The sequence below is a fragment of the Rhinatrema bivittatum genome, chromosome 8 (genome assembly GCF_901001135.1).
Source record: "Rhinatrema bivittatum chromosome 8, aRhiBiv1.1, whole genome shotgun sequence".
In the NCBI taxonomy this organism is placed as follows: domain Eukaryota; kingdom Metazoa; phylum Chordata; class Amphibia; order Gymnophiona; family Rhinatrematidae; genus Rhinatrema; species Rhinatrema bivittatum.
Window position 1 is genome coordinate 39,951,711 of NC_042622.1, and position 21,660 is coordinate 39,973,370.

A 21,660-nucleotide genomic window follows, 5' to 3' on the forward strand; every position below is an offset into this window, starting at 1 on the left:
AGGTATCTAGTTTCCAGTAATTTTTTAAATAACTTCAATGATGCCCATGTCCACAATATACCCCTGATGAATCTAGTTGGAGAATTTTTTTTTCTATTGATAATATTTGGTAATTGGTATTAATCATCTGAAAGTTATAATTCCTCATTTTTTTGAAGAATTTTTGATACTTTATACATCTTTGTATTTTGGTATTATGATTTAGGAGCAGTTATGAATGCCTCCACATTCTGTTTGCATGTGCCTTACCTACAGTAAGTACAGCAGCTCACGGATTCAGCGAATACTTAGCAATATTACTGAAAACATTCTATGTTTTTTGATGCATATTTTATGTATCTTGTTTACATTTCTTTTAATATTGGAAAACAGCTGTTTTTCTTAAAAAAAATAAATTTGCACTTAATATTGTACTCATGAGAATGCTCTTTGCACATTCTGAGAATTAGTCTGCTGACAGTGGGGCATTTATACTTGATTTAGTATCTGGAGTTGCTGGAACCATGCATTCCATCTGAACTTTTCTACTAGCAACTCACTTTCAAATTGCAATAAAATTTCAGGATCCAACTGAATAAGATTTAAAAAATTGTCAGGATTTTATTTTTCTTAGCTTCAGTGTTGTAATTACAACCTTTAACTTGCTTTCTTGCTTTTCCTAATTGAGGGATCACATTGAACCCAAAGTTAAGCTGCAGTGTAAAAGTATTTTTTCCTTTTTTTATTAAGGCAAGATTTTAATTTATATGACATGGTGTTCAGTATTTTCTGTTTCGTTACTAGGCCCACACATGAAAAGTGGCTGCCATGCCAGCCCCATGCATGGAAAAGGATGCAGAGATGGAATGAGACAATGTTATGGGTAGATAAGGAGAGGGTTTAGGCATTATGGTGTGATTAGTAATGGGGAAAACAAAATGATGGAGTGAAGCAACAAAAGTCAGAAGAAAATGGAAAAATAAGACCTTTGGAAAGGGAGGAAGGAGAGCACAATGGTATGAAGTTGATTTGAAAAATTCTAATGTACATTTATTTATTTTAAGCTTTATGTATAGCGGTTGTTCTGTCTAGCTTAATGTTTATCTAGTAATTACAAGTAAATTTATCAAATTCTATATTTGAGGGGAAGGGAGTGAGCTAAACTAGTTTGTAAAATGTATATGGAAGGAAATGTTGAGAAAGGAATGAGGAGGAGATGGAAGGGGAGATAAAGCAGTAGGATAGAGTTGGTGGTGGAGTGGAATTTGGGAAGAGAGTAAAAATGCATAAAGGGGGAGAAGAGGGTGGGAGCATGGAGTATTTGGGTGGTGGTGGGGTCGTCTTAAACTCCTATACCACTCTCCAGTCACATGCGCTGAGCTAAACACATTTGGCAGCCTACTTAAATCTGAGTTCATCTACCTTACTCCTAAAAATGTAGCCAAACTAATAAATTTGAGTAACATTTTCAGCAGTTCTGTCAGTTGTATCAAAATGAGCATTCTACTTTGTAAAAGGTGTATATTTTTACAAAGCACTTAATTTAAATGGCACCACATTCTTTGAGAACTCAGTTGGAAAGATCCCTCATGTTGAATTATCAGTAGAAAACAGTGTGTATATGCCCTTCTCTCCTGATCTTAATTTTCCTGCAAAGTGTTTAGAATTTTTGAAAGTTGATTACTTTGTCATTATCACAATTGGGAAAATGTAATATTTCTGTTGCTGGCATGAAAAAAAGCTGTCTTCCATAACTCACACCACCACCATCCACACCTGTTTGGAATTGACTTATGGGAATACATTGGAATCTGCAGGTACAAAAATTTTAAGTTGCCTGCATTCCACTGGGACTTGCTTCTCTCGAGTCTGTAGGCTGGTAGCACAGGGACTTAAACAGATCATTTGTTTGTGGGCTTCATGTTTCCTTTCTAAACAGTAAGGGCATCAAGAACATGTTCTGCCAGTTCTCAAGCTGGTAGCCTCATAACACTGTTACTGCAGGTGCAGGGCCTGGAAAGGACAGTCATTGAGAGGACGGATGGAGAAGGAAGTTAAACCTGAAAGACAAAGTGGAACCTTTGGCATGGGGTTTGAGGAGAGTGGGTTTAGGAGAAACAAAGGTGGAAGTTGAGGCAAATAATCAATTTATTGCTCATGTTTATAGAAGAGATGAAGAGAACAGAGGGAAGTGGGTGTGAAATGCAGGTGGATGATTGGGAAGAGATGTGAGAGATTGGAGAAGCCAGTAAATGGAGTGCCTTCCATCTTCACTGATGGCTGGTATATAGCAAGGGCAAGGAAGAAGGAACAAAAGGGGCATAGGAAGTAAAAAAGAAAACATTAGAGCAAATGGCTCATCTACAAAGAAAAAAAAACAGGAAAAAAACTTATAAATTTAAATTTATATACTGTTTTTATACATAAACGTAATCAAAGCAGTTTACAATAAAACATACATAAGATACTAAATTCGTGAAAATAAAATAGTTAAAAGCAAATGAAAAATAATGGTTTACATCTACAAAAAACAATACATAATGTATTGGCACCTAAGTTTTATTAAATGTTTTTTGTACTCCCGCATTTCACCTTTTAAAGAATATTTTTAGCAAAATGAGTGTTCTTGAATTGTGACTGCAGACTCTCCTGGCCTACTCTGGCTCTCCACTCACCAACTGTGACTCTGGCAGAGGTATGTGACCTTTTGATACATACCTTGATGTTTTTGGTGACCTGAAGTATTATGGTTGAATATCTGCTGTGAAACTGAATGCTTGTAAAGGTCATAGTAGTTGAAGGATTGATTAGAGAAGTATAGTATAAAAGGGGATGCAAAGTACTATATTTTTTTGCTCCATAAGATGCACTTTTTTTTCCTCCAAAAGTGGGGGGAAATGTGCATCTTATGGAGTGGGGGGGGAAAAACAAACCTACACCCCCCCCCCCCTCAAGACCTGCCAAAAGTCCCTGGGGGTCCGGGAGCGATCTGCACTTGGAACGTCGGCTGCCAGGAATCAAAATGGCGCCGACGGCCCTTTGCCCTTACTATGTCACAGGGGCCGACCGCCATTTTGATTCCTGGCAGCCGACGGCCCAAGTGCAGGACATCGCTCCCGGAACCCCGCTGGACCACCAGGGACTTTACAGGTCTTGAGGAGGGTCAGGAGGTGGGGGGGGGCTTGTAGTTAATTAAATTTACAGGGTTGGGATGGGGTTTTATTTTTCCCATAGAAAGAGAACAATAAAAGGTTTCTGATCTGGGGAGTGGACCGAAATGGCTCTCCCCAGACCCGAAAACGAAATGGGGACAAAAAAACATTTTATGCACTCCCCTAATTTGCTCCATAAGATGCACAGACGCCTGGGAACAGAGCCGGTTTAGCACACCCATTTTTTTTTTCAAATTTTCCCCCTCTGAATCCTAGGTGTGTCATATGGTCAGGTGCGTCTTATGGAGCGAAAAATACATTTTGTTGTTTTTTTTTTGGTAAGCTATAGTATAACTGCTACTTTTAATATCAAAATGAACATTTTTAACAAAACCAGTTGAAATTTTAGTATTTTTTATCAATCAGGCTGAAATTAGTCGTGTGTGGGTGGAATCGGACAGTGACACTGAAAGGACTTCTCTTCAAGCTAGTAGAGTTTGAGCTCTACTGAGCATGTTCGGGAGTTCCCGCAAGAGTCTTTTTGTTCAGCACAGCTCAGACTTGTACTTTTCTCTCCAGATACTGTTTCAGAATCCTTTAAATTCTTTCTTTTCTTCAATTCCTAACTTTTTAGTTGACTTGCTTGCTTTGCCAGGTACTTGTAGCCTGGATTGGTCACTGTTGGAAACAGGATGCTGGGCTTGATGGACCCTTGGTCTGACCCAGTATGGCATGTTCTTATGCAGCACCCACAATGGCACTTTTCAGTGCTATAAAAAAAACCCAACCCTAAACACTTGTATCTTCTTAGAATGGCTGTAGAATTGAATCCTTGGTAAGATGAAGTTCGGCATGTTCTTTTCTGCAGGTGCCACATCTAGAGGAATTGTGTAAATCTTTCAGATCTTTTAGATCCTTCTCCCACAGTGTAGCATTGTTTGCCTCATTGGGAAATGAATTGATCAGGAGCTCCCCATTACTTACCCCAGCAGCCTAAATAAAAGCCATGGGGTCAAATGTTAGTCGGCCTGCATTGAAGAAATGTAAATCTGCTATTTGCACTATGGGTGCAAGGTGCCGCAGCACACTTGAGACTCTGTGCACTGATGGAGGTGCTCGACACATGCTGCATAGCAGTGTAGGTGCTCCTATGCATAGAAAGCATCGAAGCACTGGGAGCAGCCTATGATGCAGGCCACTCTAGCCAAGCTGATGGAAGTCCCTCTTCTTTTTTTTTACCTACCCTTCCAGTTCCAACAGCCATTGTTTCATTCTAGGCTGATAGGGGGATGGCTTCTGATTAGTCTCCAGCTGCAGTATGCTTCATACTGTTGCTCTCCTCCCCAAAAAAAAAGAAACCTTTCTGAGATGCAGGAGCCTATCCTTGTCACCACCTACGCCAGTTCAGAGGGCACATAGGTGACAATCAGACTGCAGGTGTACTGTGAAATTTCTTTGCCTTATCGTTTAGAGAGAGATTAATCCAAACCACTCCTCTTCAGCATTGCTGCAGCGATTCCTCAGACCGGAGGCCCAGTATCTTTCCATTGTGGTAAACACTTCCTCAGAACCCTTGATATACAGGATTCTTGATAATCAGTGGCAGTGGAGCCAAGCTGTTCAAACGTGGTTTGTCCTGACCTGGCGTTTTTTCCCTCCAGTGCAACTAGACGAGGCCCCCCCCCCCCCCCCGATTCTCTGCCTTCATCATTGGAGCCATAGGGTAGTAACTCTCATTTTCAGGAGTGTTCTACAAATATACCCCCTAACCCATTTCTTGGTATGCCAGACATCGCACGAGAATACCTATTAAATTTTGAAGTTCGTGGACAAGTTGGAGACGAGGCTTACGGCTTGATTTTCAAATCATTTACATGCTTGGAGCTAGGTCTTCATGTGTACATACACAGGATATGCTATTGAATTCATGTTTTACCTGCATTAAGTGCATTTAGCACGGTAAATAGCTTTTGAAACTTGCTACGATAGTATGTTACTTATATGAGTAACTCCTTTAAAAATTTACCTGTTAGCATTACGTTTCTGTGCAGGGATCTTTAATGTCCCTCCATGTATTGGATGTCCCTTTGGAGCCAGTGACTCTGTCTACACCATTCTAAACTGTTTGCAGGTAAGAGTGTGGAAACACCTATCTAGCATTCCTAAGTCTACCAAGCTGAATATCGAATGCAGAGTTCAAAATGTTTGGAGTCATCTAACTGCTGCATCAGTCAGTCATCGTTGGGTCTACCCTGAATAAGGCTGCTGGACATTTTTGGCAAGGAAGATTTTCAAGGCTCCATTCCCCCCCCCCCCCCCCCCCAATATCTCTGTGCCCCAGTTTCCATATGGTGCAATATTATCGTGACTGTATTCTAAATCTGAGATTTTTTTTTCCCTGCAATCTGTGGAAGGAGGGTCTTATTACCCATAAACTGTTTTTGAAGGTGAAAGAATGCATTTGTCACCTTTTCTGTTCTGTCTATGAACTTTCTCACACACAAGCTTTGATTGGAACTTGGTGTATGACATGATTCATGGCGAATAGAATCTAAGATGTTTGTCCCCATGAAGTCACCGGATGTATGTGGTCTCTCGGACCAATTTATAGAAATGGAATGTAGTGGTCCAACCCTGTTGTGGGTCCCCGACCATCTTCCACAGCAGTGTTCCTCAACTAGTGTGCTGAGGTGCAGGTGTGCCACGGCTGCATTCTTTATTTTGCCTTTCCCTCTGGGCCGCTAGGGGATATGAGAGCAGCGCTTATCAGCAGCTTAGTCCTGGGGAAATTCTACATTAGCTGGCGGGGAGCAGAACTGTGGCAGAATTTTCTTTTGAGTAGAATTTTGAGTTTCCCGGCAGGCTGCAAGCGGAGCCCATGCCATTCGAGGCTGAAGATGAGGGAAGCGCTGGTGGACTGAGTGGAGCTCAAGATGAGGAAGGCCCCGATGAGTTGCAAGCTGAGCCCATCCTGAGGAGTAGCATCAATGTGGACTGTGAGTGTTAGTGTGTGTGTGCGCGCAGAATGACAGGCACAGGAGGGTATGTGAGATATTTGGAGCCTTTGTGTCTAATTGAGGGTGTGTGTGAGGGGAACCCATGTGAAAGGATGTGTGCGTGAGAGGGAGCACCCATGTGTATGGTTGTATGAGTGTGCAAGAGAGAAACAGAGCCTCTGAATGTGTATTTGCTAGAGCAATGCAGCCTATATGAGAGGGGAGGAGTGTATGTAATAGAGAGAGGGAATCTGAGGGGGGTGGGGGGATATGTATGCGAGAGAGAGGGAGCCTGTTTGAGGGTGTGTGTGCATGCAAGAGGGAGCCTGTATGAGGAGGGTATGTGAGATTGGGACAGAGGGAACCTGTTTGAAGGTGTGTGTGTGTGAAGAGTGACAGGAAGCCTGTGTGAAAGGCTGTATAAGAGAGTAGTCAAATTTCTTGAGTGAAGGTTGGAGATAGTGGAAGGGATTGTTTGGAGGGGCAGGGGAGAGAGAGAGCCTGATAGGAAAGAGTGAAAGGGGCCTGGCCAGGGGAGAAGGGAGAGAGGGTTGAAGGGACACTCTTACAGTGTACTTCTAAGGGAATTCTCAAAATATATTTAATTTTTCTATATTACGTTAATTACTCAGATTGTGCTGTATATTGTTATTTCCTAGCATGTAGCCAGATGGACTCAGGACCAATGGGTAGTGTGTTCTGCTAGCAGATGGGAGATGGAGGTCTCTCTTACATATACCCGTTGCAGTTAGCTTAGGTCTTCAGTAATCTCCGTCTCCCAGCAGATGCGGTTAGCTATCCCACAGACTAGAATAGTGTTCACAATACAGCAAGGAAGAGAGAAATTTACCTTAAGATCGAGCCCGCTCTCCTGCAGTGAAACCTAAAGGGTCCCTCCCCCAGTTGAGAATTCCTGAGGTGATCTCTGATATCTCTGAGGTGCCCTGGTCTTGGCGTGGACTTAGCCCCCAGAGTGGCTGAAAGGCAGTGGGTGCAAAATTGAGTGCAGCAGTGAAGGTATTTCCCTCTTCCCCCCCCCCCCCCCCCCCCCCCCCCCATCAGCTGAGACTGCCCTGCACACGGCCGGTAAAAGCCGAGACCAGGTAAGGTAAAATCTTTTAAGTTGATGTTTCCAGGGCTCGAATAGCAGCACCGACCTTCTTTCGTTTCGTGAGTTTTATTTAAAGGTGGCACCGATCGGGTTGAGCAGGCCCTACTTGGGCTAGCCCCGATTCGTACAAGGGTCCACCCTTTGGGGGGGGGGGGGGGAGGGGCGACCATTTGCGAATGGGGTCATCTGTGCTCTATTCCCCTTCCGGCGGTAAGCGTGGGGGCGCCGGTGCGCCTAATTTGCGCGCATCCATAGAGACACACAGAGCTGTGCGCACAGCGAAGCGCACAACTTTCTCACAGGACAAGCAGGATGGTTGTCCTCACAAATGGGTGACATCGAGGATGGAGCCCACCACGGAAAACTTCTGTCAAAGTTTAAACAGAACTTTGACTGGCCCCTACTGGGCATGCCAGCAAGGCACTGACCCTGCAGCCAGCAGGGGTCTCCCTTCAGTCTTCTTTTTTCCGCGCAGCAGTTGCCACGCGGTGAAAGGAGCTCTCTTACCACGTTCCTGACAGGAATTCGGTATTTTTCTTTCGAAGAAAATTGCCCCTCAGGGGTCTCCCTTCGACAAATTTTTGTCACCTCCGCGGAAACCGGTAAGTTTTTTGCCTTTTTTTCTTCGACTACCGTCGAATTTGGCCCTTGAGGCCTGTTGGCAATTACCGAGCCCGCGACTAAATTTGGCCTTAAGCCATGGCGACGGGGTTCCGTCGATGCCCGGATTGTACCCGGACTATGTCAATCACAGACCCCCATAGGGTTTGTGTTTGGGTAGTGAGCATGATGTCCTGACTTGCACCAAATGTGCCCTAATGACACCTAAGGGTCGCAAAGCCAGGATGGAGAAGATGGGGCTCCTCTTCCATGCACCCACCCCAACGCCATCGATAGCATCGACGTCATCGGAACCGGCACCGTCGAAGTTGCACCACCATCGTCAACCCTCCGGTGACCGTCCACCATTGATGACTTCTCGGCCGTCGACTCCTGTCCCCTCCCCGGATGAGCGAGGAGACCGGAAGGACAAGCATCGCCATCGACGGCACAAGTCTCGGCCTGTCGAGGATCCACAGTCATCGACCTCTGAACAAGCCGAGCCACCGACTAAGAGGCCTCGTTCAGACTTGGCACCGTCCACGTCTCGTTCGCAGGCATCGAGGAAACCCTCACCCTCTCGGGGTGTGGGAGCCGTGATCCCACCGGTTACGGTGGTCCCTCCAACTCTGCCTCAGCCTCCCTCTCCCGTCGAGCCGGGTATTGTTACCCCTGGTCTCCGGGCAGAACTGGACCGGCTGGTCCAGGAGGCCATCGAGAAAGCGATGCAAAGATTCCAACCTCCATTGGCACCGTCTCCGGCACCGATTCCGGCACCGCCACCAGCATCGACCCCGGCACCGACTCCGCCACCGAGGAAGGAACCGACCACCGAACCTTTGGTGGAAGCGCTGGCACCGCTACTACAACGTATGGAGGCACTTGTACATGCCCTCCCATCGATAATTCCAGTAGCACCGACAGCGCCATCGTCTCCAACTGGATTTTCATCGGCGGGAGAAACACTGTTCCTGATTCCCCCTTCCGGGGTGGTCCCATCGGTGCCTTCTCGAATATCTCCACCGATTTATCCTTTGGCTCCATCGGTTCCAAGACCGGCACCGACTCCATCGGCAGCACCGAAACCCTCGATGCCGTTCCCAGTACCGATTGTACCACCGGTTCCTCCAAGGTTTCCTTCGATGCCTTCGGATCCTCAACCAGGTCCATCGGGGCTTCAACCCCCAAGTGATCCCTATGATACCTGGGGTGATGATACATCTTCTGACACAGATTTACCATCACCGCCTTCTCCTACAGAGAGTAGAAAAAGATCTCCTCCAGAGGATCTCTCCTTTTATTAATTTTGTAAAGGAGATGTCCGAAATTGTACCTTTTCAGCTGCAATCTGAGACCGATGACAGACACCAGATGATGGAACTGCTTCAATTTTTGGACGCTCCAAAAATCATCGCTTCCATCCCCATTCACCATTCACCATTCTCGATCTCTTAAAGAAAAACTGGGAATCTCCTTCATCTGTATCACCAGTTAACAAGAAGGCTGACTCCACATACCTCGTCCAGTCAGCACCAGGCTTTCAAAAGCCTCAACTGGATCATCGCTCTGTTGTGGTGGAGTCCGCACAAAGAAAAGCCAAGCGTCTCAAGCCACACTCCTCCACTCCGCCGGTCAAGGACAATAAATTCCTAGACAGTGTGGGACGGAAAGTGTACCATGGAGCTATGCTGATTTCTCGCATAGCCTCATATCAACTCTACATGACGCAATATAACAGAGCCATCCTTAAACAGATGCAAGATTTTGCTGACACATTACCTGACCAATACCAGCCACAGCTTCAGGCCCTTCTTAATAAAGGATTTGAAGCGGGGAAGCACAAGATCAGAACGGCTTATGACATCTTCGATGCCTCCACAAAGGTTTCAGCTACTGCCATCTCGGCCAGACGTTGGGCTTGGTTAAAATCATCCAACCTTCGCCCAGAGGTCCAGGATCGTTTAGCGGATTTACCCTGCTTAGGGGACAATTTGTTTGGAGAACAAATTCAGCAAATAGTAGCTGAATTGAAAGATCACCACGAGACGTTGAAACAACTTTCTTCTGTTCCGTCTGAGGTTTCCTCCAAACAACCACTTAAGAAGGACTCTAAGAAGTCGTTCTTTCAGCCACGCCGTTACTACCCTCCATCGGCCAGGCCTCGTCCAGCTCGATCCTCTACTAGGCCTCAGCCGCGTCAGCCTAGGAAACAAAGGCCTACTGTAGCCCCTCCTCCTGGGCCTGCGGTTGGCCTTTGACTCCCCTGTAGAGAACACATGCCAAACCCCTCTTCCAGACATTCCTGTAGGAGGTCGACTGTACCATTTTCTACAACCTTGGTTGCAGATCACCTCAGATCAGTGGGTACTAACAATTATCGCACAGGGTTACCACCTCAACTTCATAACTCTTCCGGCAGACTCCCCGCCTCTTCAAGCGTGGAGTCTATCCACCCATTTGGCTCAATTACAACAGGAAGTGTCTCTTCTGCAATCAAATGCTATAGAACCCGTTCCTCCCTCTCAACGAGGCAAGGGATTCTATTCCAGATACTTCTTAATACCAAAGAAATCAGGGGGACTACGTCCCATTTTGGACCTTCGAGCCCTCAACAAATACCTTCAAAAAGAGAAGTTCAAAATGGTAACCCTAGGCGCGCTGCTCCCTCTGCTACAAAGAGGGGATTGGCTGTGCTCTCTCGACCTCAAGGACGCTTATACCCACATTGCGATCACACAATCCCATCGCAAATATCTGCGGTTTCTCGTAGGCCACGACCATTATCAATACCGTGTCCTACCTTTCGGTCTGGCTTCTGCCCCACGAGTCTTTACCAAATGTCTCGTAGTGGTAGCAGCATTCTTAAGGAAGGAAGGTGTCCACGTCTACCCCTACCTGGACGATTGGCTAATCAGGGCCTCCACCCAACAGATAGCTCAATCCTCCCTAAAATTGACAATTCAAACACTCCTTTCCTTAGGGTTTCTTGTCAGTTACGAGAAATCTTGCTTAGTCCCGTCTCAAACCTTATTCTTCATTGGAGCAGACGTGGACACCTTACAGGCAAAGGCTTACCTTCCTCTTCAGAGGGTCCACACCCTAATGTCCCTGGCTCGCCAGCTCCAGTCTCAGAACACTGCCACGGCTCGCCAGTTCCTCATTCTCCTAGGACACATGGCATCCTCGGTTCAAGTCACTCCCATGACCCGACTAGCCATGAGAGTAACACAATGGACTCTACGACACCAATGGATTCAAGCTTTTCAGCCTCTGTCCTCCATAGTTACAGTCACACAAGTGCTGCGCCTATCCTTAACCTGGTGGACGACTCAGGTCAACCTCCTTCAGGGCTTACCTTTTCTTCCACCGGATCCGCAAGTAATCTTAACCACCGACGCTTCTCACATCGGTTGGGGAGCCCATGTGGACGACTTTCAAACCCAAGGGTTATGGTCCAAAGAGGAAGCCGAACACCAGATAAATTTCCTGGAACTTCGAGCAATCCGCTATGCGCTCCGCACTTTCAAAGATCATCTCTTTCATCAGATAATCTTAATCCAGACAGACAACCAAGTGGCCATGTGGTACATAAACAAGCAGGGAGGCACAGGCTCCTTCCTTCTGTGTCAGGAAGCTGCGCAGATCTGGGCGGAAGCCCTCTCCCACTCCATGTACCTCAGGGCCACTTACCTGCCGGGAGTAGACAATGTATTGGCAGACCAGCTGAGCCGTGTCTTCCATCCACACGAGTGGTCACTCGATCCTCTGGTAGCGACCTCTCTGTTTCACAAGTGGGGTTCTCCCCGCATAGACCTCTTTGCGTCCCCTCAGAACCACAAAGTGGACGATTACTGCTCTCTCATTCGGAGCCAGCACTCTCGGCCGAGGGATGCATTCTCCCTCAAGTGGACAACCGGTCTGCTCTATGCATTCCCTCCACTCCCTCTTGTGTCAAAGACTCTCGTGAAGCTACGCCAGGACGGAGGAACCATGATCCTGATAGCACCTTACTGGCCACGCCAAGTATGGTTTCCAATACTCCAGGATCTCTCCATCCGCAGGCACATTCCTCTGGGAAAGGACCCGCATCTGCTCACTCAAAACGACGGATGCCTCCTCCATCCCAACCTCCAAGCCTTGTCCCTGACGGCATGGATGTTGAAAGGTTAGTCCTTCAACCATTTAACCTTTCAGATTCCGTTTCTCGAGTCCTGATAGCTTCACGAAAGCCTTCCACAAGAAAGTCTTACTCATACAAATGGAAAAGGTACACATCATGGTGCACTTCTCAGTCCCTTGATCCCCTTTCCTGTCCAATCTCCAAATTCTTGGACTATTTATGGCATCTCTCTGAATCAGGTCTTAAAACCTCTTCTATCAGAATGCATGTCAGTGCGGTAGCCGCCTTCCATAAGGGTATTGGGGGTAATCCTATTTCAGTGCAACCCCTAGTAACACGCTTTCTTAAGGGCTTACTCCATCTAAAGCCACCCTTGCGTCCTCCGGCCCCATCCTGGGACCTTAACCTGGTTCTTGGTCGTCTAATGAAACCTCCTTTCGAACCTCTGCACTCCTGTGACTTGAAATATCTCACTTGGAAAGTGTTATTCCTTTTGGCTGTTACTTCAGCTCGCAGGGTTAGTGAATTACAGGCCCTAGTTACCTATCCGCCTTACACTAAGCTCCTGCAAGACCGGGCGGTACTCCGCACTCACCCTAAATTTTTACCTAAGGTAGTTTCGGAGTTTCATATCAATCAATCTATCGTACTACCTATCTTTTTTCCCAGGCCCCACTCCAACTCTGGAGAGCAGACCCTGCATACCCTAGACTGTAAACGGGCTCTAGCTTTTTACCTAGACCGTACAGTTTCCCACAGGAAGAGCACTCAATTATTCGTCTCTTTCCATCCTAATAAGTTGGGACAACCTGTGGGTAAGCAGGCTCTTTCTTCCTGGTTGGCGGACTGCATTTCTTTTTGCTATGAGCAAGCTGGCATTCCTTTTCAAGACCGTGTTAAAGCACACTCTGTGAGGGCCATGGCGACGTCAGTGGCACACCTTCGTTCGGTGCCGCTTCCTGACATCTGCAAAGCTGCAACCTGGAGTTCTCTCCATACCTTTGCAGCCCACTATTGTTTGGACAAAGCTGGAAGACAGGACTCCATCTTCGGCCAATCTGTCTTGCGTAACCTTTTTCCAACTTGATGTACCAACACCTTTCCACCTTCCCGGTAGGGTGCGGATGCCCTTTCCCAAATTTTTCCTCAGTTGTTGTGCCTGCTGCACACCGTTGGGTACATTTGGTGCAAGTCGGGACATCCTCAGCTCGGTACTCACCCATTTGTGAGGACAACCATCCTGCTTGTCCTGTGAGAAAGCAAATGTTGCTTACCTGATGTAACAGGTGTTCTCACAGGACAGCAGGATGTTAGTCCTCACGAAACCCGCCCGCCTCCCCGCGGTGTTGGGTTCGTTTTATTTTTACTTTCTAGGCACTGCCTGTAGCTTTGAAAATCAGACTGAAGGGAGACCCCTGCTGGCTGCAGGGTCAGTGTCTTGCTGGGCATGCCCAGTAGGGGCCAGTCAAAGTTCTGTTTAAACTTTGACAGAAGTTTTCCGTGGTGGGCTCCATCCTCGATGTCACCCATTTGTGAGGACTAACATCCTGCTGTCCTGTGAGAACACCTGTTACATCAGGTAAACAACATTTGCTTTTCGCAACCCGTACGCATAGCTGCACGCACAGCCACATTTTGAGGACTACCGCACGCACAAACAATGGCACCACCGCCCGAGAAGGCCAAGGGACATTCCCTTTGCATAGTCTGCCACATAAGAGCCGCGCAGCCTGAATTGGAGTCCTGCCTGTGCCAGCATTGCGAAGAGGCCCAGGGGGAACCAAAGCCCGGACCCATACTGTCGGAGGGGTCCAGAATTAATGATTGTTCCCCGGACCTATGTATATTGGACATGGCCTCCCCACAGGAGGGCACCTCTGGGGCCCCCACTCCAACCCCTCCTGGGATCAACATGGACCCAGGGACTTTCTTCTGGGTGGAATTTTTCAAAGGGCTGCAAACTTTCATTCAGGCGCAACCAGCCCCGGCTGCGCACCAGGCTCAACCCCTGCCGGAAGCACAAGATCCTCCCAGCACTGCTTGGATGCCTCGCGACATGCCCCGCCTAACCAAGAACTTCTCTAATGGGGATCCAGATACCTCCAGATGATGAGTGACCATCCCTGAAAGAAGGAGAAAATCCCTCCAGGGATAGAACCATGCTTCGCTTCTTTCCACAAGGATGAATTACCAGCCCCTTGTTTCCCCAGACTATGAAGACGCTGGGTATTCCGGGCACTGACCCTATGGCGGAACCAAAGAAAAAACCCCATCTTGGTGTCTCTTTCGTAAGGCCTCATGCTACATTTCCAATGATGGAAGCATCCAGGAACTGATTGACCTGGAAATGGTATACCCCGGAGGACAGCTTTCAAAGGGGGGCAGGCCTTGGAAGCCCTATACGCTCTGGAACCTGCGGCCAAGGAATGCCTGCGTTTCCCAAAAGTGGACGCTATGTCTGTGCCGTCTCAAAGCGAACGACGATTCCATTGAGGGAGGAGCGGCACTGAAGGACACAGGATAGACTATTGGAATCCATCCTTAAGCAGGCCTTCGCAACAGCAATAACTGCATATTGCTTTCTGCTGCAAACTAGTGGCACGTTCCTGTTTGGTCCTCTCGAGAGATGCAAATACCTCTGGAGAGACGATGGAACCTGCAGTGTCCTTCCTTACCGACGCAACCTCAGATCTAGTGTGCACCTCAGCCAGGGGCGTTGCCTCAGTGGCAGCCAGAAGACAACTATGGTTACGGAATTGGTCTGCGGACGCAACATCTAAAGTGAACCTTACGAGAATGCCCTTTAAAGGATCTCTCTTGTTCGGAAGCGAATTGGAGAAGTTAGCCAACAAATGGGGCGAATCTCCAATACCTCGACTGCCGGAAGATAAGAGTAAAAGATCTCAGCGTCCCTGTCCAGAAAATCAAGGGCAGAGGATCTCAGCACTTAGCCTTACAGGAATACACAGTTCCAGGCATCTTGCCCCTCCGGAAGGTCCCAGTTCCTTTTGTAGAAGACAGACCAAGAGGGGAGCAGGCTCCAGCATCTCCACAATGAGAAGAAGCAGACCCATCCACAGGAAGAAGACATAGGGGGTCGACTTGCCCTCTTCTAGCAAAGATGGGTCGAAATAACGTCAGAAAAATGGGTCCTAAACATAATTTGAGAAGGGTACTCTGGAGTTCCGCAGCACCCCTCGAGACAAATTTGAGGTCACCTTGCCACTCCCACTCCAAGAGACTGGCAGTAGAAACCACACTTACAAGACTACTCAGTCTGAAGGCAATAACCCCGGTGCCCACGCCCCAGCAAAATACAGGGTGCTATTCCATCTATTTTATCGTTCCCAAGAAGGCAGGGTCTTTCCGGCCCATTTTGGATCTCAAGAACGTCAAGTCACCTGCGGGTGCCACACTTCCGCATGGAAACCCTACGCTCTGTTACAATGGCAATACAGCTGGGAGAGTTCCTAACCTCTCTGGACCTCTCCAATGCCTATCTTAACATCCCAGTACATCAGGATCACCAGCGCTTCCTGTGTTTTGCGATTCTGGGCCACCATTACCAGTTCAGAGCACTACCCTTTGGGCTAGCAACCGCCCCCAGGATCTTCACCAAAATTATGGTGGTTGTGGTGGCAGCACTGAGGAAGGAAGGGATCCTGGTACATCCTTACCTGGACGATTTGTTGATCAGGGCAAAGTCTTCGGAGGAGAGCCGGCAGGTGACCAGCAGATTCAAGAGCGTACTGTAAGAACTTGGGTGGGTCGTGAACACAGGCAAGAGCTGTCTACAGCCTTCTCAGTCACTAGAGTACCTGGGGGCCCGGTTTGACACCAGACAAAACAAGGTCTTCCTCCCCCCTCCGAGGGAAGGAAACTGATGTAACATATGCGAAGATTGATGACCAATGCATGCCCCAAGGCATGAGACTACCTTCAAGTTCCTCGGCCTTCAGGGTCTCAACCCTGGATGCCTTCTGTGGCAAGGGCCCATAAGCGACCGCTCCAGCGCTCCCTACTGTCATGATAGAACCCATTGTCCCCAGATCTACTCAATTCACCTCCATCTACCAGCAGAGGTTCGGGCTCAGCTCCAGTGGTGGCTACAGGAAAGACCACTTAAGCAGAGGAGTAAGCCTATCCCACCAAACTGGATCTTACTCTCCTCTGATGCCAGTCTGCGAGGGTAGGGAGCACACTGTCCAGGAAATGACAGCCCAGGGACAATGGACCAAGAAAGAAGCGGAATGGATCATAAACAGCCTGGGAAGCTCCAGCAGTCAGACTAGCGCTGCCTGCGATTCAGCCTACAGACTCTGGGCGAAGGTCAATGAGAATAATGTTGGACAATGTGACAACAGATTGCTTACATCAACCGCCAGGGAGGAACCAAAAGTCAGCAGGTGTCTCTGGAGAGACCCCCTTATGGCATTGGGCGGCGATAAAACCTGCAAGGAATCTCAGCCTTCCACATTGCAGGAAAGGACGTCTCAGCAGATTACCTCAGCAGAGAGAGCATAGACCAGGGGGAATGACGCCGTCAACCACAGCCTCCCAGCCACGGATCTACTGGAACCCGTCTCAATGCCCAAGTTCCCAGGTTCTTCAGCTACAGATGAGAACCATCATCCCAGGAATCAACGTTCTCGTCCAGACCTGGCTAGAGGAAGACCTACTGTACACTTCCCCCCTCCATGGCCTCTACTGGGCAGGGTTATCTGCAAGATAGACCATCACAGGGGGTTAGTTCTACTAGTCGCCCCGGATTGTCCAAGACTACCGTGGTTACGCAGACATATGAAGACTACTTGCGGGAAATCCTCTGTGGCCTATCTCCACTAGGGACCTTTCCGGCAGGGACTGAATCCTCCACGAAGACCTGTCTCTATTCTCTTCTGGTCTAGCCATTGAGAGGACTAGCCTGAAGAAGCGCGGGTTCTCAAAGGCCGTGATTGACACCCTGCTCCAGAGCGTGCAAGTTTTCCACATTCCTGTCTTACATACAGATCTGGAGGTATGGTGTGAGGACCACAGGATTCTTCCCGTGGACAGCCAAAATTACCATGATCCTGGAATTCCTGCAGGACAGCATGAAGAAGGGGTTGTCACTCAACTTCCCTCAGTCCAAGTTGCCCACGCTGGCCTATTTCGGGGCCGATGTGGACTGTATCAGACTATCTACCCATCCAGATGTGTCCCGCTTCCTGAAAGGGGTTAAAACAACTCCGACAATCCCTAAGGTGCCAGTGCCTCTCTGGAATCTCAATCCTAGTATTAGACTTCCTAGCAGGGGCTACCTTCGGACCAACTCACGGTCTGTCACTACGTCTCTTAACACTGAATATGGCATTCTTGATGGCAATATGTTCAGCTCGTCGCATTTCCGAACTTCAGACACTATCCTGTCGGGAACCGTTCCTTAGGTTCACACCTGGAACCCATACAATTGCGCATTGTCATAAGAACATAAATTGCCATGCTGGTCAGACCAAGGGTCCATCAAGCCCAGCATCCTGTTTCCAACAGAGGCCAAACCAGGCCACAAGAACCTGGCAATTACCAAACACTAAGAAGATCCCATGCTACTGATGCAATTAATAACAGTGGCTATTCCCTAAGTAAACTTGATTAATAAGCCATTCATGGACTTCTCCTCCAAGAACTTATCCAAACCATTTTTGAAACCCAGCTACACTAACACATCCTCTCGCAAAAAATTCCATAGCTTTATTGTGCGTTGAGTGAGAGAGTTTTCTCTGATTAGTCTTAAATGTGCTACTTGCTAACTTCATGAATGCCCCCTAGTCCTTCTATTTGAAATTGTAAATAAGTCACATCCTACTCATTCAAGACCTTTCATGATCTTAAAGACCTCTATCATATCCCCCCTCAGCCGTCTCTTCTCCAAGCTGAACAGCCCTAACCTCTTCAGTCTTTCCTGATAGGGGAGCTGTTCCATCCCCTTTATCATTTTGGTTGCCATTCTCTATACTTTCTCCGTCGTAACTATATCTTTTTTGAGATGCGGCGACCAGAATTGTACACAGTATTCAAGGTGCGGTTTCACCATGGAGCGATTAGAGGCATTATTACATTTTCCGTTTTATTAACCATTCCCTTCCTAATAATTTCTAACATTGTTTGCTTTTTTGACTGCTGCAGCACACTGAGCAGACGATTTTAAAGTATTATCCACTGTGATGCCTAGATCTTTTTCCTGGATGGTAGTTCCTAATATGGAACCTAACATTGTGTAAATACACAAGGGTTATTTTTCCCTATATGCAACACCTTGCACTTGTCCACATTAAATTTCATCTGCCATTTGGATGCCCAATCTTCCAGTCTTGCAAGGTCCTCCTGTAATGTATCACAGTCCGCTTGTGATTTAACTACTCTGAATAATTTAGTATCATCCGCAAATTTAATAACCTCATTTGTCGTATTACTTTCCAAATCATTCATATATGTACAGAACCCTGAGGTGTCCCACTGTTTTACCCTTTTCCACTGAGAAAATTGACCATTTAATCCTACTCTCTTCTTACCAAAAGTGGTTTCCCAGTTCCACGTGAACCAAACCATCTCGCTACCATCTCCAGATGACCTTAAGGTCTTGGTAGACTCATGCCTTCTTCGTCATCTAAATGTCGGCAGACTCCTAGTCAGATATCTGGAAAGATCGGAACCGGTGCGCAAAACGAATCACCTGTTTGTCCTTCACAGCGGGAAGAAACCAGGGGAAGCGGCATCGCGGGCGACCATAGCCCGCTGGATCAAAGAAGTTGTCATGGCGGCCTACATAGAGGCAGGAAAGACCTTACATCTACAGGTGAAGGCTCATTCTACAAGGGCCCAGGCAGTCTCCTAGGTGGAAACCAAACTGTTGGGTGGCGAAGTGGTCCTCCATACACACCTTTTCCAGGTTCTCCGCCTGGATGTTCAGGCCTGGGAGGGGACAGCCTTCACAAGGGCAGTACTAAGTGGGCCACGGGCAGCCTCCCGCACTGTCCGGTAGTAGTTTTTGTACATCCCATTGGTCCTGAGTCCATCTGGCTACACGCTAGGAAATGGAGAAATTACTTACCTGATAATTTCGTTTTCCTTCGTATAGACAGATGGACTCAGCATCCCGCCCACGACTGTCCCCAGAAAATGAGAACCTCTAAACTTCGAGACTAAGCAAATACAGGTAAGCCACGGCCTACCCCTAGTTCAAGACACCCAAAGTTTTTATGGTGTCGGCGTTAATTGGTTGAGTGTACTGGCAGTCTCCAGTTTGAAAATCAGTTGAACCAGTTTCGAGTTTAATCAAGTTAAGCAAGCATATATCCACAATGGCTTTTCAAAGAGAATACTGAAAAGCTAAGCTTACTGCACGGGTATATGTAGAGTGGTGTTAGCTTTGAAATTTGACTCTGTCTCCTATCTGCTAGCAGAAGAGCATAATACCCATTGGTCCTGATTCCTTCTGTCTACACTAAGGAAAACGAAATTATTAGATAAAGCAATTTCTCCATTTTGAACCCATATAGAGTTTGCTCTATTTTGCACTCAGAATTCCACCAGGAGTAGCAGCTGCTCTTGCTTTCCCTCTGCTGGTTTTCTGCAGTGGAATCTGCATGGTGCTCTGTAGACTTGTCTTGCTGGCCCCGTGCAGTTTCAGATTGCAGAGGGAAGCTGGCAAAGGTGGAAGAAGCAGCACTGGGGAAGCCCTGCTCCCAGACGTCTGCTATTCAGGTTGTGGGGGTGGGAAAAGGAACAGTTGAATGTGCCACTGGGTCTGGAGGAGAGAAAAGGGAAGTTGATGATGCCAGGCGGTGTAGAGGGAAGATAATGCTTCAAAGAGGTGGTGATGATTTGGAGGGAGAGAGATGATACCAGGGAGTGAGGTTGAGGGAAGGTGATGCCAGGGAATAAAAGGAAGAGAAATTGATTTGGGGGGGGGGGGGGGGTGTGTGGAGGCAGAGGGAAGGTGCTGATACCAAGGGGTGAAGGAGAGGGGTGGAAGCAGAGGGAAGCTAGATGATGCCAAGTGGAGGGAGATGGAGTTGAACGGATAGGGAAGGTCATGATGCGAGTGGGTGGGGGGAAGAGGTGGAGGAAGGTGATCATGATGCCCGGAGTGGTGGAGAGAGCGAGAAGGAAAGGGAAGGTGGTGATTCCAGGGGTGAAGATGCTAGAAGGTGAGGGAGAGGGGTGGATGAGGAATGTGATTGTGTTATGTGGGAAAGAGATGTGTGAGAGGGAAGGTGATGGTGATGCCTGGGGTGGGGGAGAGAGATGGAGGGAAAAGAAAGTAATGGCAGGGAGTGGGCTAGAGGGGAAAAGCATGATAGCAGGGGGAGGTGCAGAAGATAGGGAGGAGGAGGTAAGGTACTGATTCCAGGGAGTGAGAGAGGGTTAGAGGGAAAGGGAAGGTGGTTATGATGCCAGGGGCAAGAAGAAATGGAGGGGGAGAGGAAATATGCCAGGGAGGGGAGAGGTGTGAAAGGGGTGGTGGTGGTGATGATGATGCCAGGGGTGAGAATGGGGGAGACAATTCTAGGGAGTAGGAGAGAAGGTAATGATATGGGGGTAGGAGGAGAGGGATGGTGATGAGGGGAAGTGATGGTGAGAGAGGCAAGGTGGTAATGATGCCAGGGAGTGGGGGAGGGAATGAGGGCTACAGAAAGTGGTGATGCTGGGGGTAGCGAAGAGGGGAAGAGAAGTTGATGTTGCCAGGTGAGGGGGCGATTTATGATGGTGAGGGACGGGAGAAGGTGATGTGCCAAGGGATGGGGGGGGGGGGGGGGGGAGATGGAGAAGGTGATGATGCCAGTGTGGTTGGGGCAAGGGAAGAGAAGAGGAAGTGGTTGGTGTGCCACAAAAAAAGTAAAACCCTATGCTAGGTGTGCCATGAAACAAAAAGATTTGGAATTTACTATTCTACGGTTTAATAGGAGTTCTGGCCTTTTCAGTAGTACCATCTACTGCCTCTTTTGGTTCAATATTAGCAGCTGTGTTTCGGTAGCATGAGCATCATCTGCCTTGGCACATGCCAATGCCCCATTTTTCATCCCTCTGAAACTGTTCTGGAGGGAAACAGGATGCAAATTTTCTTCGAGGCATGGCACCAGGTAACCTAGGACCTCTAGGTCTTCCAAATCTTGGAGTTGGGATATTATTGGTATTTCTCCTGGTCTCCATCCCCTTCACACTGCTTGAATCTTGATCCACTTGGTGCAGTTTTGCTGAAGTACAGTCATGTCCTCACCAGTAAGCTATAGACCAATTTCTGCATCCCAGGATGGACGAGGCTTCTCCCCATATTTCCTTACCCCCAAGAAATCAGGAGAACTAAGACCCTTGAACAAACATCTGCTTCTGTTATTCATTCAGAATGAATTCCCTTCTTCCTTATATCCAAAACCAGGAATGACTAGGTGCTCTTGAGCTGAATAATACATATGCTCATATACCCATTCATTCTTCCTGTTATCTTCGCTTCAAGGTAGTTTCTTACAGGGTACCCATATTGTCATATGAGCAACTCTGGGAGCATTTACCTAGTGCCTTAGTGATAGTTGCCCATCTCCATGGCCAGGGGATTCAAGTTATTTCCTGAACCTGGATGATTGGCTAATTACAAAGAACTCCTCGGAATGTGTTTTTTACTTCACAAGATGGTCCATCTTCTCCAAAATTTTGGGTCTTTTT

At 47.7% G+C, this 21,660-nt stretch overlaps 1 protein-coding gene across 1 annotated transcript in view; it reads left to right on the plus strand.

The window, feature by feature from the left end:
- Positions 1–223: 223 nt before the first annotated feature.
- Positions 224–21,660, plus strand: part of NCOA5 (nuclear receptor coactivator 5) — a 210,131-nt gene continuing 188,694 nt past the window's right edge. Inside the window, 1 exon segment of the mRNA XM_029613483.1 lies at positions 224–254. Coding sequence (XP_029469343.1) covers positions 239–254 — 16 coding nt within the window. The 5' untranslated portion in view covers positions 224–238.